This window comes from Lutra lutra, chromosome 10 (assembly GCF_902655055.1).
Source record: "Lutra lutra chromosome 10, mLutLut1.2, whole genome shotgun sequence".
NCBI lineage: Eukaryota > Metazoa > Chordata > Mammalia > Carnivora > Mustelidae > Lutra > Lutra lutra.
In genome coordinates this window covers 19,630,806-19,658,022 of record NC_062287.1, presented here as the reverse complement: position 1 = coordinate 19,658,022, position 27,217 = coordinate 19,630,806, and the positions used below count along the sequence as shown (strand labels likewise).

At 38.2% G+C, this 27,217-nt stretch overlaps 3 protein-coding genes across 3 annotated transcripts; all 3 read right to left on the bottom strand.

The window, feature by feature from the left end:
* Positions 1–3,323: 3,323 nt before the first annotated feature.
* On the bottom strand, positions 3,324–4,265 carry LOC125079673 (olfactory receptor 8D1-like). The gene has a single exon (XM_047693478.1). It carries the CDS (start codon positions 4,263–4,265, stop codon positions 3,324–3,326), a length of 942 nt encoding a protein of 313 aa, XP_047549434.1.
* A 12,685-nt stretch (positions 4,266–16,950) lies between these two features.
* Positions 16,951–17,883, bottom strand: LOC125079672 (olfactory receptor 149-like). Its single transcript, XM_047693477.1, has one exon. The coding sequence runs from the start codon at positions 17,881–17,883 to the stop codon at positions 16,951–16,953; it is 933 nt and encodes a 310-aa protein (XP_047549433.1).
* A 6,155-nt stretch (positions 17,884–24,038) lies between these two features.
* LOC125078724 (olfactory receptor 8G5-like) lies at positions 24,039–25,004 on the bottom strand. The gene has a single exon (XM_047691796.1). It carries the CDS (start codon positions 24,972–24,974, stop codon positions 24,039–24,041), a length of 936 nt encoding a protein of 311 aa, XP_047547752.1. The 5' UTR covers positions 24,975–25,004.
* Between the last annotated feature and the right edge of the window lie 2,213 nt (positions 25,005–27,217).

Below are 27,217 nucleotides of genomic sequence, written 5' to 3'. Positions count from 1 at the left end.
GAGGTTATGCCCATTGGGATAGTCTTAGAATTTAGCTTATTGCTAAGATTGAGTATGGAGCTCTGGAGACTTTGCTTCCATTAGAAAAGCACTTCTTAAATTGGAGTTTATGGGTCTGAACACTTGGATAGGAATTTTATTTTAACTAATCTCTAATTTAAAATTTAACATTACCTTCGAGTCAAAATCTTAGTAACCGATTATGTTAAAATATGTAATTATATATGACTTTGTTATCAACAGAATCACACTTACTTTCCCATCGCATGAAGTTGTACTTATGTCAAAGGGGTTCTTAGGATGAAATGGAGTACTGATCACGAACATTTATAACCATCACTACTTCAAATTACAGTAATTATTAGATCTGCTACCAGATCCTGTGATTTAATTCTCTAATAAAGAAATCACAAATTTATTTTAAATATTTTGATATCAGTAGTTTAGTTTATGATAATGTTTAATCATATGTATGTTATATAGTTAGAAATACTTTTCTAAGAATCTAATTCTTCATCTGGCCACCTAAATGATCTCTGATCCAAAAAAGGATTAGGAAATTCTACATTCAAGAGAATGGATGGGTTGGGTTGTATGTTGCATCTCTCCTTAATCTCTTCCACATATGTAATATTTCTTACTAATGGTGATTTGTAGTCTCAGTCATAAAAGGAGGAGGAATATAAATTTGTCCTCAGCCTCAGTCTATTAATCTGTAAAATGATGACATTAGTAAGAATTCCCAGAATTTTGTGAATACAGCAATTTCTATTACTACCATATTTTGATGTTCATTTCATGGATTTTTTTAAAAAAGAAAGGTTTTTTATATTTTACTTATATATTTTATTCATATTTATATTTAGATTAGTAATTCTGTAATTTGTGTTTATCATCCTTACTGGTAAGTGAAGTTCACATTTTTGTTTCTTTCTTTCAATATTAGGTAAATGGACACTAGGGAATTTAAATTGTCCTCATTCTTACATTTGGGGGTGGGAAGGGATGTGGAGACCTATGAGAGAGTGAGTATGCAGAGTTGGGGAAACATAAACTGAGAAGAAGGGAAGATGGAGGGGAAAGAAGAACCTTTCTGAGTCTCAGGTTTTATCACTAAGAAAATGATAAGTTGAATTAGATATGCTTCTCTACCACTAGAGATGTGCATTATTTTTCTGGAATTTTCTGCATATCAAGCTTATTTAATAAACTAAGTAGGAAATTCTGAAGTATTTAGTTAGGCATAGAGTAGGAACCTAGAAAACATCATCTCCTTTATCTTCATATAATCTAAATGAGGAAAATAACTTTATAAGAATTCCTTCAGTTCTTGGGGTGCCTGGGTGGCTCAGTGGGTTAAGCCTCTGCCTTCGGCTCAGGTCATGATCCCAGGCCCCTGGGATCAAGCCCCACATTGGTCTCTGCTCAGCGGGGAGCCTGCTTCCTCCTCTCTCTCTGCCTGCTTCTCTGCTTACTTGTGATCTCTGTCTGTCAAATAAATAAATAAAATCTTTAAAAAGAGTACACACGGGGCGCCTGGGTGGCTCAGTGGGTTAAGCCGCTGCCTTCGGCTCAGGTCATGATCTCAGGGTCCTGGGATCGAGCCCCGCATCAGGCTCTCTGCTCAGCAGGGAGCCTGCTTCCTCCTCTCTCTCTCTGCCTGCCTCTCTGCCTGCTTGTGATCTCTGTCTGTCAAATAAATAAATAAATAAAATCTTAAAAAAAAATAAAAATAAAAATAAAAAAAAATAAAAAGAGTACACACACACATATATATATATACACATATATACATGCAAGTGACATTATAAAAAAAAAAAGAACTCCTTCAGTTCTTTACTAATACAAAAATGACCAAGACTACATAGAATTTCTGTTGGTGATTCTTATGTAATTCATTTATTAATATGGTTATTGCAATATTATAAGTTCCTAATTATATAATTTCTTATAAATTTACTCATTGATATTGTTTTGTGAAGAGCTTTCCCTTTTCTACTATGTTCTATTTTATAGTCATTATTATTTTTACATCAGTAAGGACCTATAGATTTTCGTAAGCCATTTTGATGTTCAAATTGTCCTAAATTTGTCCAGAAGAAGCTCTTTTCTTTTAACACATTTCCATAAATTGGGGCACTTATTTATTCTATGGAATACTAACATATTCTAGGCTCATCTTCAATTTTAGGTCCCACCTTGGAGTTTACCATTTCTTCATGAAGTCCTGGTTTCTCTCAGTGGCGTGTGATAGTTAGAAATTGGATAATAGGCATAAAGTTTGTTACTTGAATTTCATTGCTTCTAGGCCCATCCAGTTAAAAGAGTAAGAATAATCTATTATTATCTAATTATCTAATAATTATCTATTAATCAGATCAGGTCATTCTTCTGTTCAAACCCTATTCAACGGGAGAAAATGTTCCCATCGAAAGATAGAAATTTTGTTTGTCAGGCTCATAGTTGCCCAGCAAATATTATTGATTGACTGACTAAATGAATGAATTTTAATGATGTATTGAAGTTCAGGGATTATTTTGAATGGTGGGAGAATTACAGTGGATAATTAAGAGAGTCATCCATAGGGAAGTCATCTTGAGATTCAACAGAAAGGAGTCAAAGTATACAGTAAGTTGGAAAGAAAACATGTAAATTAAAATCATAGTGAAAACTAGAAATGAAAAATCATTTTGTCCCTTTCTGCCATCCCCCCACCCAGCCTTCACCCCATTTGATACCTCCACAAGATAGATCTTATTTTCAGTGGTTCTAACAACAACTGGAAGTCTTATGAAAATATTATTTCTTCTTGTTTACTAGCAACTGAATTCCCTTCAAATTCTACTAAGAAATGTCTATTGCTTCTGTAACCCTCTTGTGTGTTAATATACAAACTCCTGAGGGCATTTACACATTCAGCCATTATTAGACATTACAACTTTAAAATACAACTAACTGAACATAATAATAATAAAAATAATAAATAATAATGAAATAGATTTGATTAGGAAATTTCAGTTTAACAAGGACAAATTATAGAAAGAAAGTTTCTGATATATATGTATTTAAACTGGGTAAGAGTACAGGCGAGGAAGTCTGTTTCCTGAGTGGCTGGACTAGACATAGTAAAAGGATACTGGGTGTTGGGAGTAGGGGAACTAAAGAGGAAGGGATGATCATCCCCCCCACAAAAAAATCATTCATACCTTTTAATTTAAGATGGTCCTTGACTTGAAACTAATTGATTACTCTTAAAAACAAGAAGAAAACTTTAGATAAGATCTATGTTCAAAGCTGCTGGGTCTTTTAAAAAGTGCTGTTTTCTATGTTGACCAAGAAAGTAACCCACCATTTAGAACTTTTTTAAGGGATTCTTTGACATCCTTATTCCTAAGGCTGTAGATAAGGGGGTTAAGCATGGGAATCACTGTCGTATAAAACACAGAAGCCACCTTCTCCTGTGTTATGTCACTGGTAGATGGTTTAAAATACATGAAGATGATTGAGCCGTAGAAGACCCCAACAGCTGCAAGGTGGGAGCTGCAGGTGCTGAAAGCTTTGGACCTGCCTTCAGCTGAGCGGATGCGTAAGATGCTGGAAAGAATGAAGGCATATGAGATAAAGATGGCTAAAGCACATGCAAATACATTGAATCCAACCAAAATCATCACCAAGAGTTCCTTGGTGTAGTCTCTGGAGCAAGATATATTCAGAAGGGGAAGGATGTCACAGAAGTAATGGTGGATGACATTAGTTCCACAGAAGGATCGACTGGATATGTAGCTGGTGTGGACCAAGGCTCCAAAGGCGCCCACTGTATACACACTAGTGACTAGTAGAAAACAGATTCTGTGGGACATGGTGACATTGTAGAGCAAGGGGTTGCAGATGGCAACATAGCGATCATACGCCATTGCTGTCAGCATGTAGGAGTCATCAATGCCAAAGAAGCAGAAGGAAAAGAGCTGAGTCATGCACTCAGGAAAGGAGGTGAGATTCTTCTCTGAAACAAAGTTCACCAAGAGCTTAGGAATTATGACAGTGGAGTAGCAGAGATCTATGAAGGACAAATTACTGAGAAAATAATACATGGGTGTGTGAAGCTGAGAACTAATTCTGATTAAAAAGATCAAGCCCAAATTTCCCACCATGCAGACCATATAGATCAATAGAAACAGGAAGAAGAGGGGGAGCTGGAGTCCTGGCTGGTCTGTTAACCCCTCAAGGATAAACTCAGTTACCAAAGAATGATTTCCTGTGTCCATCCTTCCACTTGTCATAGGCTGAGGGGTTCAGGGAAGAGGTTCATATTAGACACACATTGTCATCTGACAGCATTTGGTGATCCAAGATCTGATGAATGATGTAATTTCTAACTGACACAGAATTTCCAGAAAATGAGAGACTAAAACCGACTTTCAGTTGAAGCTTTTATCAAGAGGTTGATGGTTCATTTGGCTTCAGTGTTTATTACTCCTATGTGACATTTGGAAGTAAAACTCATTTCATCTCCACAGATTGAATTTCAGACTCTTCTAGCAATGAAAAATAACCCTTGTGTTATTCAGTCACCTTTAGAGAAACTATACAGAGCTGCTGCCAGGTTTTGCTGGTTTTCAATGCACAGTAAGCTGTGTTCTCCTCTGATATCTCAGAACTTAACCTCTCCCTCACTGGCATCCCATGATTTTCTCCTTGTGGCTTTGGTGTCTTCAACTTGCTCATTCAGTCCTGGACCCAGTCTCACAGAGCATTGGTTTCTTCCAAGCTTTCCATCTCTGCTCTGAGTTGCTGGTTTTGACTTTGTTTCTTCTACCCATGGTCATTACCCAGATAGGAGAGGAATGAAGGCACGCTGGAGATGGTGGGAACAGGGCAGTGCTAGATGGGAAGCTGTTGTCATGGGCTGCAGAAGAGGAGAGCAAGGAACAGTTAACAGAGGAGTTGCTTGCATTTACTGAGTCCCTATCATGTGGCAGCCACAATATTAAGAACGTTTTATTTACAATCTCATTTATGCTATATAACAACCCCATGAAATAGATACTGTTATTTTTTTAAAGGTTTTATTTATTTGTCAAAAAGAGAGAGAGAGGTATTGAGAGCAAGTGCAAACAGGGGAGGTGACAGAGGGATGGGGAGAAGGCTCCCCACTCAGCAGGGAGCCCAATGCAGGCTTGATCCCAGGACCCTAGATGCTGTTGTTATATCCACTTTGTAGATCAATTGAGAGGCAAAGAGATTAAGTAAAACTATGCCCTAAGTGACCAAACATGAAAACAGAGCTTTTCTGTATTTTACAAATGAGTTTATGTAAATATTCCAAGCTTACACAACTAGTAAGTGTTGGAGTCAGAACTCGTATCTTTGCCTGTTTTATTACAAATAAAACAATGTCCCCTGTGAACCAACTTTTTTTTCTGAACTGAGTACATTATTATAACCTCTGTGCAGCTTTAATTATTATGCTACTTTTATTATTATTACTGTTCAATCCCTTTCTCTGATGATTTCTTCCTGTTGTTAATGAGAGAATATTAGAGCAGTGTAGCTTTTGTATTAGTGTATTGTAGCTTTTGGTAAGCACTTAAAGTAGTCTGTCCTCATGTGTAAGTGAGATGGTTATGTTCTTTCAATAGCTTTAAGGTAGAAAACAGAAAGCAAAGATTTGTATGTGCACACTTATGCACACATACACACACACGCATACACGTTATTCTGTACTAAACTGATTCCCAATATCCAATTCCAAAAAGTATAAACTTCTTAGATAACAACTACAACAAACCATGTGACCATGCAAAATCTTCCATTTAGCTTTTTAATTTTGAGATATTGTGTGAAATAGGAATATTACCTTTTTGAAGAGAATATGAAAAATAGTAAGAAAATAAGCCTCCAGTCACAAAGACTGGAATGAACCAGGGTCAAGGATATAAGACTCCAAAACAAAAAGCAAAGGGGAAAAAAACCAGAGAGATAGGTAAATCAAGAAATGGAGAGAACAAACTGATGGTTACCAGTGGGGAGGCGGATAGGGATTTGGGTGAAATTGGTGATGGGGATTAAGGAGGGCGCTTGTCATGATGAGCACTTGGTATTACATGGAATTGTTTGATTACTATATTCTACAACCAAAACTAATATAACACTGTAGGTTAACATACTGGAATCAAAATTAAATTAAATTTAAAATAAAATAAAGATATATTTGGTCTTATCAACTGATGGATTTTAAAATTTTATTGTCATATGATTCATTAAACCTCATTTTAGAAACACCTGAGTGGCTCAGTCAGTTAAGTATCTACCTTCGGCTCAGGTCATGATCCCAGGGTCCTGGGATCAAGTCCCACGTCAGGCTCCCTGCTTGACTGGGAGCTTGCTTCTCTCTCCCCCTCTGCATGCCTTTTCCCCTGCTTGTGCTCTCTTTCTCTCTCTCAAAATAAATAAGTACAATTTTTAAAAAAATAAAATAAATAAAAATAAAACTGATTAAAAAAATAAGCCTCATTTTATTGGTTAAAAAAGTATCATCCTCCACAAAACTTTTTCTGATTCCCTGTTACTACTATTACTCTGACATTTTCTTTCTCCCCAAAGGCACCCTGTGACTCAGAGAATATAATGTAATTTATTTTTTAATTTATTTTATTTTATTTATTTGACAGAGACACCAACGAGCAGGGAGCCCAATGCAGGGCTTGATCCCAAGACCCTGGGATCATGACCTGAGCTGAAGGCAGATGCTTAACGACTGAGCCAGGACCCCATATAATGTAATTTCTTATAGTATAGTTGTGTTTTAGTCATTGAGATGTGATGAAGAGCTGGGTTTATTACAACATATCAAATTTGTTTCATTTTTAGGCATGATCATATCCTAGCTTTGTGGCCCCAAGTTATTTCTCCCATATAAACTCCAGTTTCTTCATCCATAAAACAGAGATAATAATTCCTACTACATATATTTTTTCAAACAGTTTATACTTCTCTCACCCAACAGTGATCCATTGAGAGTCTTCTGTGCTCTGAAGATACTTATTGAATGAACAAAATTCCTGCTTTCATAAAGCTTACATTGTAATGGGGGAGGTCAATAAGCCCATAAAGAAATATTTGTAGTCAAGTGTTGAGAAATACCATGAAGAAAATAAAGCAATGTTAGAGCAAAGGCTGGTAATTAGAGAGGTATTCAAGGGAGGACTCTCTGAAGCAGTGACGTTTTTTAAGCTGAGTCCTGAATGAACTGAGAGTCTGTTAGAGGAGGTCTTTGAGAGGATGGGACTGCTGGCTGACACACAAGCTGACCCACATAATCAGTGGCTCCTGACCCCCTTCCCTGTCTTAGGAATGTATGCTGTGCCCACCACCCCCACAATGGAAGCCATTTTTTTTTCTTAATTTTTTTTTTCAGCATAACAGTATTCCTTGTTTTTGCGTCACACCCAGTGCTCCATGCAATCCGTGCCCTCTCTAATACCCACCACCTGGTTCCCCCACCTCCCACCCCCCACTGCTTCCCATTTTTAAGGATGTAGCCTTGAGAATAACATGTTGGGACCATCTGGACAGCAGATGTGACTGAACCCAGTTAAGGTTTCTATATAACTTACGATTCTGGCAAGCAAGTGCAGAGATCTAGTGTCCTGAGGCTGCCTAAAACAAGGCTCATAAGTAAGCTCCTTTGTTTATTAAATGGCCATCTACCTATTTGGAGTCATCTGCCTCTTTCTACAATCTCTCCATGCCCTCTGTGTATGGGGCCAGTCTGCGAACCAACTGACGAACCAACTGCGAACCAACTGACAGGCAGTCCTGTCAGCGTCTGCATAGAAGTTTCTTTCTAGGCAAAATGGGTGAAGATAGTCAAAAGGTACAAACTTCCAGTTTTAAGACACGTAAATTCTGAACATGTAATGTATAGCACATTTGGACCCTAGCTAAAAATAGTGTATCATAGATTTGAGAGTTGTTAAGAATAGGTAAAATTTCTTACCACACACAATTTTGTAACTATGTGATTTGATGTGTACTACTTCAAATTTACACTTCAGATAAATACTAAAATTTTTTATATTTTTTGTAATTTTAAAATTAAAATTATACTTGTGTGGAGTGTACCTGGACTACTCAGTTGGTTAAGTGGCTGACTCTTGATTTCTGCTTGGGTCATATCTCAGGGTTGTGAGATCAAGCCCCGAGTTGGGCTCTGTGCTAAGCATGGGGTCTGCTTGGGATTCTCTCTCTCCCTCTGCCCCTCCCCCCTTGCACACGCACTCTCTCTATATACATACAAACAAACAACAAAAAGCCAAACATATGCTTGTGAGGACTGTGACATTAAGGGAGATAATTTGATCTCTCTCTCCTTAACAAAGTGTTATACACACACACACACACCAGAAATAATCTCAAATACTGAGAACAAACTGGTGGTTACCAGAGGGGAGAGGGTAGGGGAATGGGCAAAATAGGTGAAGGGGATTAAGAAGCCAATACAAAGATTCTTCAAACAACTCCTAACACAATAGGAACTCTGACTGATGGTGTCTCTGAGGAGTATGGGCTCTTGAATAAGTTTGAGGATTGGCAGGTTTAAGCCTCAAAAAAAATTTTAATATTTTTTATTTGAAACATGCAATTTAAGTAAAGTTCTAGGATAGATTTCTCATCCTAGGATTGCAATAAGGGGAGAAAAAAATAGGCAGAATAAATAAATAAAAGTGTCAGAGACAATGCCAGGAGTCTCTTCCTTTCGCTTTTAAGGTTAGCTTTGGGGACCCTGTGATCCATTGTTGGAAAAGCATAAAGTGGGAAAGGACATAATTTTTGACCCTGAGTATAATACTTTATGAGGTGGGCTAGGAGTCAGAAACTAGGGTTTTTATTTATAGGTTAACCAAGTGCTAGCTCTTAGATGTGGGATAGTAAGTAAGTTAATATGTCAGTGTCCTTTTAGTACAGGAGGAATTCCTCATTGAGCCTTGTAAAATTACATTATTAATGCATGTGCAAATGCTCTGTAAACCTCAATATTCAATATAAATGAGAGATATCAAAACGACTGGGCTTGTCTTGGGGAAGAAAAGCAAGAGTTTGCAGCCAGAAGAGCAGACAAACAACCAGCAGAAGAAGAAAGAGTCTCCAGGCATTATACTCTTCATGCCCAGCTGTCATGAAGCAGACACTGCCTACCTGTGCGGTCTTGTCCAAAGACCATGGGTCATGAGAATTTTTAACTGCCTTCCAAAATTCAATTTCAACTACCATATCTGATCAAAGGTAGATGGAGCTTTATGACTTACCTGACTATTACCACCAGGTTAAGTGATGCTGGGCATTTGCGAGTTCTTCTGTTTGGTCTCACGTAATGCATGCATGTGCACACACACATTGATGAGACAACTGTATCATCAAACACTAGTGGCCCAGAATCTTTCTGATTCTGGCAAAATCGTAGAGTTGATTCCACATAAGAATTTAAGGAGTATTGATGAAGAGTAACAGTTTAAGACCAACTAAGCACAGCAAGAAAAGTAATTCTACTGACCCTCAGTTCTCTATTATTGAAGGAAACTTTTATTTGGATCTATTTGGATCTGAAGGAGATGATTTGAAATGAAAGTTCCCATTGGGGTTTATCATCCCTGTGGTTGGACTCTATAGGGAAGAAACAATTACATAGGACATATTTCATATCTGTTGGCAATATAGTAGGCATTCCTATTGATCCCTGGGGTGTTTAAAATAAACATCAAACTTTTCCCCTAAGTGTTAAGATTAATAATGATTCTATGGCAAATATCAAACTTTTGACACTGCGTTGAAAATTAAATTGCTTTGTCAAACCACAAAATTTTATTAAATTTTTTCTTAGTATTTTTTTATTAGCATAGAACATATTATTTGTTTCAGGGGTACAGGTCTGTGATTCAGCAGTCTTACACAATTCACAGCACTTTCCTTAGCATTTTTGATATTCTATAATCCAGCCAAACCCATTTCATCATCCACCAACATAGAAGAATTTTTTATTTGTAACTCATCTAACCATTTTAGAGAACTATACAAGGAGAAAAAGAATAAGCAACCTGTTTCCATTCTGTGATTTCCAAAAGGTGTGGAAAGCACATATCCACGCAGTTTTCCAGGTCAGTCTTAATTTCAAATATGTGATATTTTTGCCAATCTAAATGGTCATGAATTGTCTTTTCATTTCTTTATCAAAAATTTCACAGCTTTATTGAGGTATGACTGACATACAATCAATTGCACATCTTTAAAGTGTACAACTAGGTAAATTTGGCATATCATCACCAAAATTAAGGAAATGAACATATTCATCCCCTTAGTAATCCTTCCTCTCAATCTTCCTCCACCCATCCCCAAGGCAACCAGGAATCTATTTTCTGTTTCTCTAGCTTGCACTTTCAAGACTATTATACTTACAGAACCATACTATATAAATTCCTTGCTTGACTTCATTTGTTCAGCATAATTATTTTGAGATTCACTCATGGTCTTATGTGGATCATTGGTTTCTTTATTTTTTCTTTTCCTTTTCTTTTCTTTTTTTTTTTTTTTTGGCATGAGAATGTTTAATTTTTTGAGCACTGTCAGATTGCCTTGACAAATGGTTTTCTTGAGATCAATTGACCATCTATGTGTAGATCTAATTTTTTTATTCTGCTCCATTTATCTGTCATCTATCTTGATGCCTATATCACACTGTCTTGTTAGTTGTAGCTTCAGAATATGATTTGAAGATTATAATGTAGAACTTGCAGCATTGTTCTTCTTTACGAAAGGTTTTGTTTTGTTTTCCATTCCAGGCTTTTTGTACTTCCTTATGAATTTTAGAAATAGTTCATCAATCTTTGCAAAATGCCTACTGGGCTTTTGAATAGGATTATATTCATATTGAATCTATGAATAAATTTGAGGAAAACTAGCATCACGATAATGAGTCTGCTGATGCAGGAATACGGTATATTCAGGTTTTCTTTAATTTCTCTCAACAAGGTTTTGATTCTAAAGATTTATATAAAATTAAGCCAGATTTATCACTAAGGATTTCATTTGTTTGGTACTTTTTGAAAATGGTATCTTAAATTTTAGTTTCCTTTTGTTCATTGGTAATTATCGAAAAGGATGGATTTTTATATAATTGTTTTGTATTTTTAAATTTTATTTAAAATCAATTAATATATGGTGTGCTATTAGTTTCAAAGACAGAATTTAGTGATTCTCAGCTGCATATACACCCAGTGCTCGTTACATCATGTGCCCTCCTTAATGTCCATCACCTATTTACGTAATCCCCCCCACCCTACCTCCAGCAACCCTCATTTTGTTTCCTATAGTTAAGAGTCTTGTATGGTTAGCCTCCCTCTCTGATTTCAACAGATGAAGGGATAAAGAAGATGTGGTATACATATACAATGGAATACTATGCAGCCAACAAAAACACGAAATCCTGCCATTTGCAATGATGTGGATGGAACTAGAGGGTATTATGCTAAGCGAAATAAGTCAATCAGGCAAAGACCAATATCATATGATCTCTCTGATATAAAGGATTTGAGAGGAAGGGCCGGGGTGTCATGGGCGAAAGGGAGGGAAAAATGAAACAAGATGGGACTGGGGAGGGAGACAAACAATTAGAAGACTCTTAATCTCAGGAAAATACACATCCATTTCTGCATGCCACTTTACAATCTATTTAGGAATAGTAACATTATCCACATCCATGGATCACTCACTAATGGACCCACAAAGGGCATCTTTCTTTTTAAATGGTCAGAGAAAAGGAATACATGCTTCTCATGTTGAGGACAGTGAGCTATTTGAGGCAGGCTTGGGGAAGATTCATGTTAAAAAAAAAATTAACAGGGCTCATTTTCTTGAAGACCTAACTGCTTAAAAATGTGATGGTGAAAAAAACCTCACATTTTTATATTGAAAATTGCAGATCTAGTAGGAAATTGAATATGAGTTTTTAAAAATGGCAGCACACTTAAACTACCTCCCTCTCTCCTCATGTCCTGTCCCTAGTATTCTCTCATCTGCCAACAGAGTTACTTAGTGGAAACTATTCAGAATTATCTTAAGAGCACAGAACCCAGACTTAGGAGACTTGTACCTGAAATCTGCCTCCACCAGAAAATGCCTTACCCTTTGTCTTCCACAGTTCTAGCAGTAGAATTGTGTAGACGTTCGGTTACATAGATAAAGCGCGTCACTAGGAGAAGTCTGACAGGCTGTCCCAAGAGGCTCTGCAGGAAGATAGTCACGATCCTGGTGTGTTCCTCATGGTCTAAAATCTGCCTTCAGCCCCAAAAGCTCAGAAACCTGATTTTGTCTGCAGGCAGACAGGAAATCTTTCTTTTGAGAATGGATGTCACAGTAACCAAACTCAACAAGGCGATGGGCATGAGCAGACTGCTTCCTTTGTTTTTTTAACTGCAACAGAATCAGGACACCTGGAGATATTATCAGTCTTCTGACACGGTCCTGCTTCCTGGGAGGTCAATCCATTACCTGAAGGCCAGTGCATTAATTCGAAAGAGAACTCTGTTACAGGAACTTGCATAATGCAATCTGTGTGACTCATTCTTTCCCCATGGAGAGATCTGAGCATGAAGCCAAATCAGTACAAAGGCTTAGGGGTTACATCACTGGTTCACTTAACATTTAAGAGAAACTAACGGTAAAAAGTAGAACACATAAATATTCAGGTGAGGAGACAGGATTTGTCACATTGCATAAAATAAGTTACAACCCTGCATTGTCTACAGGAGACATGTTCTAGATCCAAAGACACAAATGACTTGAAAGTAAAGCATTGTACACATGGAAGAGATGTCGTGGCTCATTAATATCTAATGAAATCCACTTCAGATTCAGGAAGAAAGAGGGCATTATTTAGGAATAAAGGGGTCAATCCTCCAAGAAGATCTAAAAATGTAAATGTGTGTGCACCTGATAGAATATCAAAATATAGGGGCACCTAGATGGCTCAGTCGGTTAAGCAGCTGCCTTCTGCTCAGGTCATGATCCCAGCATCCTGGAATCGAGTCCCACATCAGGCTCCTTGCTCCAAGGGAAGGCTGCTTCTCCCTCGGCCACTCTATCTGCCTGTACTCTATCTCTCTGATAAATAAATAAATAACATCTTAAAAAAAGAATATCAAAATATAAATCTGGTAGAGATAAAAAGAGAAATATACAAATCCACAGTTATAATTGGCACATGACCCTCTCCTCAGGGCACTTTCAAACTATGGGTCAAATAAGAAATACAAAATAAACATTATACATCCTTTTCTTAAAACAGACAAGATCAGTAGAATTTTTAATCTAAAGTTAGATATTAATTTTTATGAGGAACAACACTGGATGGCTGAAAGAGGACCTCATTTTTATTTTTGCACTTCTTCTGGCTTTGCATGTTATTTTATAAAGGCCATTTAGCCTCCCTGTGTCTTAAACAATTCCTTTGAGAGGCAGGGGGGCTGTTTTACCTGATAGTTACGTTCTATCCACTTCTTACTTTCTAGGAGGATATGAAAAATCATTTCTTATTTTCATGCAGATGACGTATTTCCCACTGATTTTATAGGATTTTACAATATTTTATTTAAGTGGATATTTCATATGCATATTATTAAAAACATGGCTCTCTTTCCCACAGTTCTGGCGAGCGTGTATATATGTGTGTTTGAGTTCGTGTGTGGTTTTGTCATTGCTGTTGTTCCAGATAATAGTTATAAGGGTAGAACATTTTTAAGAAAATATCCCTTAGACTTTTTAAATCATTAAACACATAATATGTACCTTTTGGAAATATGGAATGTAATTTAAAATAACTGTAATGTTTTTGTCTACTAATTCTACTTTTCTAGGTCTTTGAATATTGACCTTTTAAATCCTAATTATGGGCCTTGTGTTTCTGTTTCTCTATATGTCTGGAAAATTTTTTTAATTTTAATTTTAATTTTTAAATTCCAGTATAGTTATCATACAATGTTGTATTTCTTTCAGGTCTACAATATAGTGGTTCAACAATTTTATACATTACTCAGAGCTCATCATGATAAGTGTTTTATGTCTGGTAATTTTTGATTCTATAATGTGCTTAAGTTATTTGGAAAAATAACCACACACCTAAACTGTGACCTTTTTGGATTTCCACTAAATGTCCCATATCTTCTTTACTTGTGATGTGGGAAACAGGCAGAAGAAAAATTATTAAATTTCCTTACCCACTAACAAGCCCTTAAAATAGGCAGAGTGACATTCCTCTAGGGACTTAACTTCTCCCACCTTAAGGCTTTGCTAAGTCAAAGGGCAATCCTAGCCTGACCGACCCCTACCCCCAACCAGGATCCTGTAAGTCTACTTTAACAATTTTTTTGGAAACTTTATCTCTAAACCCTCCAAGATAATGTTGACAATCATTCCCAAGCATATGGCCCACTGATATACATCTAAAGGGTCTCATGAAAAGGTTTTATTACTGGTAATGAATAACCTTTTCCCCAACAATAGCTAGACCCTCAAGGTCCTGGAAACCTTGCTTAGAAAATTTTTTAATTTTAATTTTAATTTTTAATTTAATTTTTAAATTTTTAAATTTTAAATTCCAGTATAGTTATCATACAATGATCTCCTTAGAGACTTAAGCCATCCCTGACCTCATCCCAACTTGCAAGTATATAATGGAACACTCCTCACAACTCCGGGGCAGCAGTTCTTTCTGAGCACGGGTCCTGTCCCACCATTTTACACCAAAGATGTCTCAAGAATTCTTTCTTGTCCATTGGCTCCAAGCTCTACCTCATTGAACCTTATCTATATTCTAAGACTTCATCACTTGGGAAGATCAGAACTTGAATGATTTCTAGCTCTAAGCAAGTACTTGAAATATTTTTACTTATAGCCCCTACTTGTTATAATTGTTTCAGAACTTTTCTTTGCCTAGCTTTGTGGAATTTTACCCTACACATTCACAAATTAGTATTTAGCCATTCACTCAAGAGGATCCCATGTTGGGGCACCTGGGTGGCTCAGTCTGTTGAGCATCTGACTTGGACTCAGATCATGATTTCAGGGTTCTGGGATGAGCCCCGAATAGAGTCCCCTGCCCCTGCTGCCACCCCCCCCCCCCATAGGATCCTGGCAAGAGAACCAAACTTCATCTGTTCAGCAGTCAATTTTGTACTGTCAGTCCCTAACTGACTCTTTGTCCTTAACCTCACTGAACCTACTTTACTTTTACTCTTGGAAAATGCTTTGCCAAAACTTATTCTAGCATAATAAATTGATGAGTTTAAAGTCTGATTCAAAACATAGAGAAGTGGGAGCCTGATGTGCCTAGGATGAAGAAAGTTTCACATAAAAAACTATATTTTAACTAGGTGTTTGATGATAAGACTGAATTTGTCTGGCTGAAGACTGGAGGGAGCATGTGTGGTAGAAAAAATAAAGGCACAGAAAAAACAGAGAAGCAACTAGAAAAATGTTCTCCCTTTCAAAAACATGCATCATCTCATCACCCTTACATGAGGCCCCAGTGTTGTGGCTGGTTCAGTCTAGCAGATTCCCTGAATGAACTCTGATTCTGGAAAGAAAGTGGAAAGAAGACTTGCCTTTGCTTCTGCCCCCACTTCCTTCCCATCATCCTCTTCCATTTCCCTCACCCCCTTCTTTATCCCATCACCCCTTCCTTTCCATTACCCCCTTTCTTCCCATCACCCTCTTCCATTGCTATCACCCCTTTTCCTTCCCATCACCCCCTTCCATCCCATCACCTCTTTCCTTCCCATCACCCTCTTCCATTCCCATTACCCTTTTTCCTTCTCATCTTGCCCTCTTCCCATGTCCCACTTTCCTTCTCTTCCCATGACCTCCTTCTCATTTCCTTTCTTTTCTTCAAATTATTGTTTGGATTGGAAAGGCACATCTTTCATACTAAGCTCATTAGGCAAAAGAACAAAGGAATGTTAAGGAAGAGCACTCAAGTCACAGCCTTTTGGTAAGCAGAGAATCCAACGCCATAGAGCATAGAGCAGTAGTAGTAGTGGACTTTGTATTGCCCCCCCGGCTGTGCTGAGGAGCTCAAAGGCAAACTCAGATTTGTAGTACTGAAAAACAATAGAATCAATCTCCTTTAAGCAGTTTCTGCCTGTTTAGTCTCCACATTCTCTTTTATCCACTGCCTTAACTCCTAGGCATGGACTGTTGCTAGGTCCAAGACCAACAGACAGACTTTGTGGTTGATCTCTGATTCACCCTGAAAAACAATCTGAAGGGTTTGAAGAGGTGGGAGGGGTAGGAGGTTGGGGGAACCAGGTGGTGGGTATTAGAGAGGGCACGGATTGCATGGAGCACTGGGTGTGGTACAAAAAACAATGAATATTGTTATGCTGAAAATAAATTTAAAAAATGATTAAAAAAAAAAAAAGCCTGCCTCAGGTCTCATCCAGAAGCTCTTCTTTGACACAGCTTCTTTACATTCCACTAGTCACAGAACATCACCTGGGGCCCCGTGGTTCTTAGAAGCGCACATTTTTCAACAACTCCTAGACCACGAAATGGTGGCTTATCTGATGCAAGCATTCGAGAGTGTAATTAGATAATCATGCCAGCCAAAATGAAGAAGGGCTAGAGTAAGGGGAAAGAAGCAGAGGATGTGGTAGGAGGAAAACAGGAGAAGAAAACAGAGTGAGGAAAAGAAGGACTAGGCTGTCTTGCTAACTGGGAAGAGATCATCCTTCCTGGGCAGGATAATTTATTAGTTATGTGAACTTAATTCACTTTATGACTTCAAACCTTAGCTTCTTTATCTGCAAAAGGGGCATTGATAATATCTGTGCTCTACATCACACAAAAGGAAGAATCTTTGCAAGCAGTGTGGTGCTGGTAAACTATAGCTACCAATCTCTATCAGTTCCCAGGAAGGAAGGCTACTTGCTGTAGCACATTCCTCAGAGATGATTTGACCTCCTTGTTCCTGAGGCTGTAGATCAAGGGGTTCAGCATGGGGGTGACCAGGTTATTCAGGATCTGGACAGTTGCATGGAGCCAAGGATTGGGGGTGGGCTGCAGGTAAATGAGGACAACTGGCATAAAGGAGAGGAGGATGGCAGTAAGGTGGGCACTGCAGGTGGAGAAGGCACGGCGTCTACCTTCAGTAGATCGAATTTGCAGGATGGAGCAGACAATGCAGCTGTAGGAGGTGAGGATGAGAAGGAAACAACTGAGGGGCATGAGGCCCACACTGATGAACCCCACCATCTCCAGGGCTGAGGTATCAGCACAAGCCAGCTTCAGCATCACAGGGATATCACAGAAGAAATAGTCCACCTCGTTGGCGCCACAGTAGGGCAACTGGAAGGTGAGAGCGGTTAGAAAGGTGGCCTGAATGCAGCCAAAAAAGGAGGTCCCCGCGGCCAGGCTGGCGCACGCTCTGTGGCTCATGATCACCGTGTAGCGCAGAGGGTAGCAGATGGCGACAAAGCGGTCATAGGCCATCACCGTGTACAGGAAGCACTCGGTACAGCCCAGGAAGTGGTAGAAGAAGAGCTGGGACGCGCAGCCTGCGTAGGAGATGACCCGGCTGTTCCCTGAGAGGTAGAAGAGCATCTTGGGGGAGCTCACAGAAGGGAAAAATATGTCACACACAGACAGTTGACACAAGAAAAAGTACATGGGGGTGTGGAGCCGAGTGGAGGAGACAATGGCCAGGAGGATGAGCAGGTTCCCCAGAAGAGTGAAGATGTAGAAGCCCAAAAACAGGACAAAGAGCATGCTCTCCAGGTCCTCCGTGTGGGGGATGCCCAGCAGGATAAATTCAGTCACTACTGAGAGATTCCTCATCTCTGTCAGATGTTGGACTTCACAAAAGAACAAAGGTATCCGAAGTGTGAACACTGATGTAAAACTGAGTTCTCTGATGGATGGGATGGTTTCATGTTTAACAAACAATAATCAACCTTATGTAAAGGAATTTCTACATAAAAAGATGAAGAATAAAAATTCTTGACTATATTCTGAAAACTTTGGCTTTGATCAAGTTAGGTTAAGTTCACTATATTTTCTTACCTACAGATTATAATTAAAAACTCTGGAAGTGGGGCACCTGGGTGGCTCAGTTGGTTAAGCAGCTGTCTCTTGATTTCAGCTCAGGTTGTGATCTCAGGGTCCGGGGATTGAGCTCTGCATCAGGCTCTGTGCTTAGTGGGGAGTCTGCTTGAGAATTCTCTCTCCCCCTCCCCATGCCCCTATCCCTGCTTGTTCTCTCTCTCCCTCTCTTTCTCAAATAATTAATCTTTAAAAAATTAAAATCAAAATAAAAACTCTGGCAGGGCACCTGTCTGGCTCTGTTGGAAGGCCATGCAACTCTTGATCTCAGGGTTGTGAGTTCAAGCCTCATATTGGGTGTAGAGATTACTTAAATAAATAAAACTTAGAAAAAAAATCACCCTGGATAAAATACAAAATGCATTTACTTAAAAACTCGGAAAGTAAACAGAAGGAAGCAGATTGTGAAAGGGAGACAAACCCTGGAGAAGCCCACACAGATATGTTTCTACTTTTCCCTCTTTTCTCTTGTGCTTTTGAGCTGAAAGGGGGGGCGGTGGTCACAATTACAGAATTGTGTGGTGGCTGCTCCAGATGCAGAAATTCCAATAGATAACCCATCTTTTTTACCGGAGAACCTGATAAAAGGTGTTTCCATGATCAAAGAGTGTGAGGGAATCCCTGGTTCCCCCCCTTCTCTTTTTTCTTCTAGTCCTGCCCCAAGGCAATTCTATAATTTATGTGGCAGCAGTATGAACGATAAGAATCTGGAGACGAATTCCAACTTCTGGACAAAGGAATCTCACATTGAAGAGCGAGAGGAAGAGAATATTTGTGTAAAAACAAACATACTGGGGCGCCTGGGTGGCTCAGTGGGTTAAAGCCTCTGCCTTCGGCTCAGGTCATGGTCCCAGTGTCCTGGGATTGAGCCCCACATCGGGCTCTCTGCTCTGCTCTGCCTCCTCCTCTCTCTCTGCCTGCCTCTCTGCCTACTTGTGATCTCTATCTGTCAAATAAATAAATAAAATCTTAAAAAAAAAACAACATGCTGGGCTATATATTTATGATGTATTTTGAATGTTTGTTATACTTTAATAAAGCTGTTAAGTTAAGGAAGGGAAGAGATAGAAAGAAAATAACCCCAAACCAACATGTAGTTGCAATGCTAGATGCAGAGAAAAATGAAGACTCCAAAGAAAGGGTCAGTGACATACTGGGAAAAAAAAAAAAAGTCATCTGTGTTTACAAGCAGCTTGTTTCTTGTTACTCACTTTAGACATACTAGAAGATTCTCTGTATGAACTTCTGACTCTGTCCTTGAAGAACTTTCATCACAGCCTCACCCTGGAAACCTTCCTCCTTTGGTCAGTGAAGACTCAGAGTTCTTTGATCCTTGACTGTGACTAGGCACAATGATTAATTTGCCCTTCCAGGTGCTATCTCTAAGACAATGAGTCCATGATCCTCTTGATTTCTAGTCCTTTCCAAGTAAGAGTCATCTTCAAGGACTAAAAATCTAGCAGCTCCCAACAATTGGAACCCAACACTTCAGTGGATAAGAATCAGACGGTGTCAGTGACAGGCGAGAAAAAAATCTGAACATTCATAGTGTTCACAGGGAACATGGTGGAATTTTCTGCAGTATGATAACAAGATAATCCAAGTCATGTTCTCGGGTTCCCAGAAGAACACAGCATATCACAGCCACAGGAGCTGAAATTACGTGTTTATAAAAGAAGGTGCCAAGAGTATATACCATCAAGACTTGAACACACTCATTCCCTCTGGATCTGACTTTCAGATCCCTTTGGGCATTTCTCATGATCCCATCAGTGGTAGCTCTGAGGGAGCAATTAGATTAAAGTTCAAAATAATAATAGTTATGAAATGAAAAATATCTCCATCCCTTCTAAGTCTGCTGGCCTTGAAAATGGACTCCAGTACTGAATTCAAGGCTTCAGGCTAAATACTTTTTTTTTTGCCTCCCATATTTGCCTATCTTTGCCTGTGGTAATACGGCAACACCCTATTTCATAGTATGTAAACATTTCTAGGACTATGTAGATATCTAAAATAAGTATCACTGTTGCAGATAGGTTGTAATAAATAATAAGCAATTATTTAATTATTATCTTACATGTTTTTTCTAGAATTTCACCTAACAAAACAGTGTGAATAAAATAAGTACATTTAAAGAAAGATTATAGTACCTGATTATAAATTGGTAATGTGTTTAAACCATCCCAAATGAAAATGGTTTGTTTTGTTCTGTCTTTTGTTTTTTTTTTTTTTTTAATAACAGTAATATGGTTTGAGCATTTGCCAGGTACTATGCTAATTTGTTCTTATGTTCTTATATGTTTAAATTTAAGCTTCAAAACAACCTTATAAATAGGAGAGGAATAAAAGCACCAAGAAATTTAGAACTTGATCACATAGCTAGAAAATGACTGTGCTGAGATTAAATCCCAGGTCTGATTCCAGGCCAAAGCCTTAAATTCTTCCACTGTGAAACCTCCTGAGACATTTTCATTAGAAAAGAAGAAATGTGGCACTTGCTTTCAAATTCTTGAGGAGGTGCTATACTGAATTTTTATGTGCTTTTTCATGGTGAATAACCAGTAAAAAAGAATGGAACTAAAAAAAAATTAGGTTTCATTTAAGTATAGAAAAAAAATTAATGGGATAAGATGCCTTGTGAAGGATTGAGTTTTTAATCACTATAAGAGTTTAAGTATGAGTAAGATAACATTCCTGCGGGCTGTAATGACCTTGTATCACTAATTTGAATGCAAGATTACCTTATGTACATCCTTAATGTCCTTTACAATTTTGAGATTCTTTGATTTTATTATATTGTTCATCTTTTCAATATATCTGAGAAGATACAATAAAGCTTAACAAATTGGTTCTTCTATTGAAGAAGGAGGAGACCCCTAACGAAGGCCTCTAAGCATAATTGGTCTGGGCTCAAATGCAAAATTCAGTAGATATGAAGATAGTAGTGTTTGTCTCATAACACTAAGTGTATCTGGCTTACCAAGCCATTAACTTGGTAATGGTAAGACTGGAATTCTCAATATTTTGGTGCCAAACATATGGAATAAATTCATACTTGTTTTCTTTTTTTTTAAGATTTTATTTATTTATTTGACACAGAGAGAGAGAGAGTACAAGCAAGGGGAGTGACAGGGAGAGGGAGAAGGAGGCTCCTGCTGAGCAGAGAACTGAAGAAAGGGCTCGATCCCAGAGTTCTGGGATCATGATTGAGCCAAAGGCAGACGCTTAACTGACTTAGCCACTCAGATGCCCCAATTCATACTTGTTTTCTAGAATATACTGTAGCTACACATCAAAAATAAAACAAACTCCAAGATAACCTAAGTATCACATATCCTTAACAAAAAAGGAATATTAAATATGACCTAAAACTGAAGGGAATTCAGGATGTCACTAAATCTGGATAATGAATTATAGTAGGTCAAAAGATTTTTATTTGTTATAAATTCCATTTAGGAAACCCAAGTAAGGGAAATGAGCACAAATCATGGTTTATAATATTCTCTGACTATACTTTTACCCCATGAATTGACACTTAAGATACCTTATCCCAATTCACTTTTATGCCCCCTTTTTATTTTTTTATTTTTTTTAAGATTTTATTTATTTATTTGACAGAGAGAGATCACAAGTAGATGGAGAGGCAGGCAGAGAGAGAGAGAGAGAGAGGGAAGCAGGCTTCTTGCTGAGCAGAGAGCCCGATGTGGGACTCGATCCCAGGACCCTGAGATCATGACCTGAGCCGAAGGCAGCGGCTTAACCCACTGAGCCACCCAGGCGCCCCGCCCCCTTTTTAAATAGTTCCCAAAAAATGATGTGGCTGACAGAATGATTAAGAATTCCATTGTGGGATGGTGTGGAGGAGGAGGAGGAGATAGACAAAGAGAATGTTTGAGCAGAGAAGTAAAAGGCAACTTCCCCCAAGGTCATGTCTTGGAGTCTGAGCAGGAGAAGACCCTCTAAATGAGCATTTATATTTGGTTATTTGGATGTCACTGGATAGATTTTACTAACATTGGGATGGAACACAAAAATAAGTGGCTGCATAGATAGCAAAGCACTAGGTGGAGAATGTTGGCGGTTGAAGGAAGCTCAGTGATAATGATCGCTTGAGTCTATGAACAGATGACTTTGAGATTCTCAGTGTTTCAGTGATCATGAGCCCAGTGGTGTTGTGGTTTATGTGCAAGAGTGTCATTCACATCCAGCTAACCCCGAGGTTATCCATCTCTGAATCTCTTTTTTCCAAGATTTTTCCAGATTCTTCCAGATATTGTTGGAAGCCTATTGCTCAATCAAACTAGGATTCATAATCTAAAGGAGGTTCTCTGTTTCTCCTGAAACTTACCTCTTTACTTCTCTCACTTTCTAGCTTATATACAGACTAGCATGCACAAGGACTTATGCATTTAACCTTAGAAAATTAAAGAACTCTAGAGGTATAGCAGTTAGCATGGTAGTAAATAGCAAAAGAAAACATAATCCTGACTGAGCAAAAAAATAGTGATATAGCAGAAAGAATAAATGTAGAGAAACCGGAAATCTTATGATTTTTCCCTAACTTCCCCACATGTTTGTTGTTTGAGCTTAGAAAATAAAAGAGATGGGTGCCTGGGTAGCTCAGTTGTTTGGGCATCTGACCCTTGGTTTTGGATCATGAGGTCATGACCTTAGGGTCGTGAGGTCAAGTCCTGCATTGGGCAGCACACTCAGCAAGGAGTTGCTTCCCGATACTATTCTACCACGTGATTTGCCACATCAACCCATTAGATTTCAAATCTACTTAATTTTGTTTAGTCTCTAAAGCGTACATGAATTCAAGATACTTGAATATCTTGTTTCAGGTACTTCTTGACTATTAACAGGACTTAATGACTTAAAAAAATCAGATATTAACAAGTTACCATATCTGTGTTGTGATTTACAATAGAACAAACTCAGGACTAGTAGTTCTTAATCCTTGTATAGGAACAACAAAGGATGCTACCAGTTATCTTAAAGATCTTCAAATTCTCCAAAGTTATACTTAATTGAACTAAAACCAGAAAGCCATATGTATCATTTAAAGTTTAATGGGTGAAGACCACATTGGATAAGTGCTGGTTTTCATATAAATATTTTATAGAGGGAAAGCAATTACCAAGAAAATTATCAAGGACCTATGAGGTGGCAAGCATTCTGCTATTTGGAGATATGGCTGTGACCCATATGTGCAGGGGTATCCCTTAATGGAGCTTACAGTCTAGGGTGAATTGCACAATAAACAGACCATTACGAGCTGGAATAATAGATATCAGAGCAGGAGGATATTGGATCGGGCACAATAACAACAAATTCATGGGTCTGTAACTCAGATTTTCGAGTTCTGATTAAGTTTCTTAGGTTTGAAATAGAGGAAATAGTTCAGAAAAAGAAAGTATGGGGTAGGATATGGTGGTAAAGAGGCTTTCCCAGACTAGAGATGCAAAAGCTAAAAATATAAGTACAAAAGCTGAAGATTACATCATCATATTGCTACAATTTTCATTGTCTTTACACAGGAAAAAGGAGATTTCGAACCACTGCTAGAAGATACTTTCATTATGGCTGAGAACTGAGTTTTTATCAGTTGTACAAAGGAAAAGGGGAGAGGGTGATGGTAACAGCATTAGTGAGCGGGTCCCTATATCCAGATCATTCTTAGTACTTCCAGTCTGTGTCTCAGAGATACTCAGAAGAGAAAAATCCAGAGAGCAGTGACATCAAAAGGCCATAGGATAAAGAAATAATGTCAATAGAATCCCACTAAATGAGGCTGTATATTGGCAAATGGGCTAAAGTTAAACATATCAATTCATACAACATAAGAGACAATGGCTTAGGCTAATAAAAGATCTTCATGTTATTTCTGATCACAAGAATATTCTTTTCTCTAACACTTTCTTCAGGGCAACATTGACATACTTATTCCGCAAGCTATAGATCAGGGGGTTCAGCATGGGCACAATGATGGTATAAAACACAGAGGACACTTTCCCTTGGTCCATGGAGCTCACAGATGATGGCTGCAGGTACATGAAGGCAGCAGATCCATAGAAGACAGCCACAGCTGAGATGTGGGAGCTGCAGGTGCTGAAGGCTTTGGACCTGCCTTCAGTGGAGCGGATGCAGAGGATGCTGGACAGGATGAAGGCGTAGGAGCTAAGGATCGTCAGGCTGGGGGCAAGGATATTAATTGCACTGAAGACTAGAATCAGTAATTCATTGACATGGGTATTAGAACAGGAGAGTTTTAAAAGGGAAAGAAGATCACAGAAATAATGGTTGATCACATCAAATTTGCAGAAATGAACCCTAAACATGCAGCCTGTATGAACAGATGCACAAACCAGGGCTATAACATATACTCCCCAAATCAGGGAGAAACAAGCCTGATGGGACATGATGATATTATAAAGCAAGGGGCTACAGATGGCAACATAGCGGTCATATGCCATTGCTGCTAACATGTAACACTCTGCAATAGCAAAAACAAGGAAGAAATAGAGCTGAGTCATGCATTCAGGGTAGGAGATGACATTCATCTCTGTCACAAAGTTCACCAACATTTTGGGGGTAATGACAGTGGAATGGCAGAGATCTACGAAGGACAAGCTACTGAGGAGGTAGTACATGGGGGTGTGCAAGTGAGCGCTGAGCCCTATCAGCGTGATCATGCCCAGGTTCCCCACCACAGTGACCACATAGATTCCTAGGAAGAGGAAGAAAAGGGGCAGCTGGAGTTCTGGTTTCTCTGTTAGCCCAGCGAGAATGAACTTGGTCACTGTGGAATGATTTCCTGTTGCCATTTTCCTCTGAGTAGTTTCTGAAGGGGAGAGAAAAAACCATAGTTGTTGCAAAAAAACTTCATTATCTTTCTCTATTTAGAGTAGGGTGCCCCATATAGATGAGTCATGGTTTAGATATCCTCTTGGTCTGTAAGATCATTTAACTCTGAGTCAATTTATATAAGTAGAATTCATTGTGGTTTAATGTTTATTAAGCCTCATTTCCAAAAAATAATAAATATATTTCATATAAAAATAATTGTGTTTTCAGGCACATGGGGGTTCAGTCAGTTAAGCATCTGCTTTCAGCTCAGGTCAAGATCCTGAGGTTCTGGGATCGAGCCCCAAGTCGCACTCCCTACTTTGTGGGGAGCCTGCTTCTCCTTCTCCCTCTGCTGCTCCCCCTGCTTGTGCTCTCTCTATCAAATAAATAAATGAAATCTTTTTTTTAAAAATAGCTATATTTCTAATTACTGAAAACTCGGTAAGTGTTTTCCTATGTTGAACATTTCAGTGATCATCAAGCCAATATTTCTAAGTGGAGACTTAGAAACTTAAATATTTAGAGAAGCCAATGTAAATGAGTCACACTGACTTCATGACAACTTGGGAGCACACAATACCAAGGGGACTAGCCTGCAATTAAATTCTGGTAGGAGTGGACAGAGGCCTTATTATTTTCAGACCTTTCAGTTTTAAAAATAATTATCAGGAAATCTGAATATCTACATAAAATTTTCGGATGTTTCAATATTATTAGGAAGATGAAACAACACCTACAACCATTGTTGTGCGCAGTTTGGGCCACTGGACTGGCCCACCGTTAGTGGGTTCGTGGTCCTGGAGCAGGTACTTCTGCCCTTGCTTGAAAAAGCAGTATGAATAGTGGTTAAATGGTGGGCCTTAAATTCAGATTTAGAGACTATCATGCAGTTCCTAGCTTATACAGTTTCGACTTTGACAAGTCGAACGATCTCTTTGAGTCTTGGCTTCTAAATCTGTATAAGAGAAATAACAGTATTACCGACCTTGTAATAAGCTGGGAGAGACTTACCAATCAAAGAGTGAATATCCTCAGTTATTGTGCTTACCTATTAACAGTTCATCAGTTGCAAAATAAGTTATCAACTACTCACTTCAAGTTACAGAAAGAGAAATTTTCTTTTGAAGCAGAAATGTTAATATCTCAATCCTTCTTTCTCTGCCCTTCATCTTTTCTACAAAGCAGATGCATAAAATTAGAAAAGACAGAACTGCAAATGTCCTCCCCTATTCAGTTACATGACAAACAGGTGGTTTTACCATTATATGTGCCCAAGAGAGCTCATGCTCTCTCTTGCTCGCCCTGAAATAAATAAATAATAAAATTTTTTTTGAAAAAAGGAATAAATCACAAATGCCTGCAAGAAGACACATCTCAAAAACATTGTGTTTTTTGAAATAAATTGCACAAAATTTACCTTTAAAATTTGGAGGTATTCATCAGGGTAGTTAACTAGAACAGTGGTTTTCTTTGTGTGAGAATTTTTAGCAAGGGACTGGATTTATTTAATAGATATCACTGATTTTATCTTCCTTCTTAGTTTTCCTAAATGGAAATTTCATTGTGTTCATCCACTTTGAAAATGATCCAGTGTGTTATGTTAGGTGTTTCATGATGATTTCTTTAACACTAAAAAGTATTTTTACTTGAATGTAATAAATAGACAAATCAGAAACTTTGGTGGGAGACACTGACACACTTATCTGAATAACTATTAGAATAACAGACAAAAAAATCACTATGCATATGCAAAGTCTAAACAACATTGTTAGTAAAGTGGACATAATTGAAATGATATGCATCACAGTCCTCTCAAAAACAAACAACATATTTTAAGATCCGTTGGGAATACTTATAAAAACTGATTTTATGGGGTGCCTGGCTGGCTCAGTCAGTTAAGGGTTCTACTTTTGATTTTGGCATAAGTCATAATCTCAAGATCCATGTGGGGCTCCATGGAGAGGTTCTCTCTCTACCCCCTCCCTCTGCTCCTCCCCCTGCTCTCTTGCCCTCTTTTTTTCTCTCTCTCAAACAAACAAATAAATAAAACCTTTAAAAAATATTTTTGATTAGCAGAGATTGCTGCTTGTTTACTCCTAAAACTGGCAAATTATGGTACTTTTCTTTTTCCTTAATTTCTCATTCTAGAAGATCTTCAATTTTATTAATTTATTTAAGTAAACCAACTTTTAGCTATGTTAGTTTTATGAAATATACATTT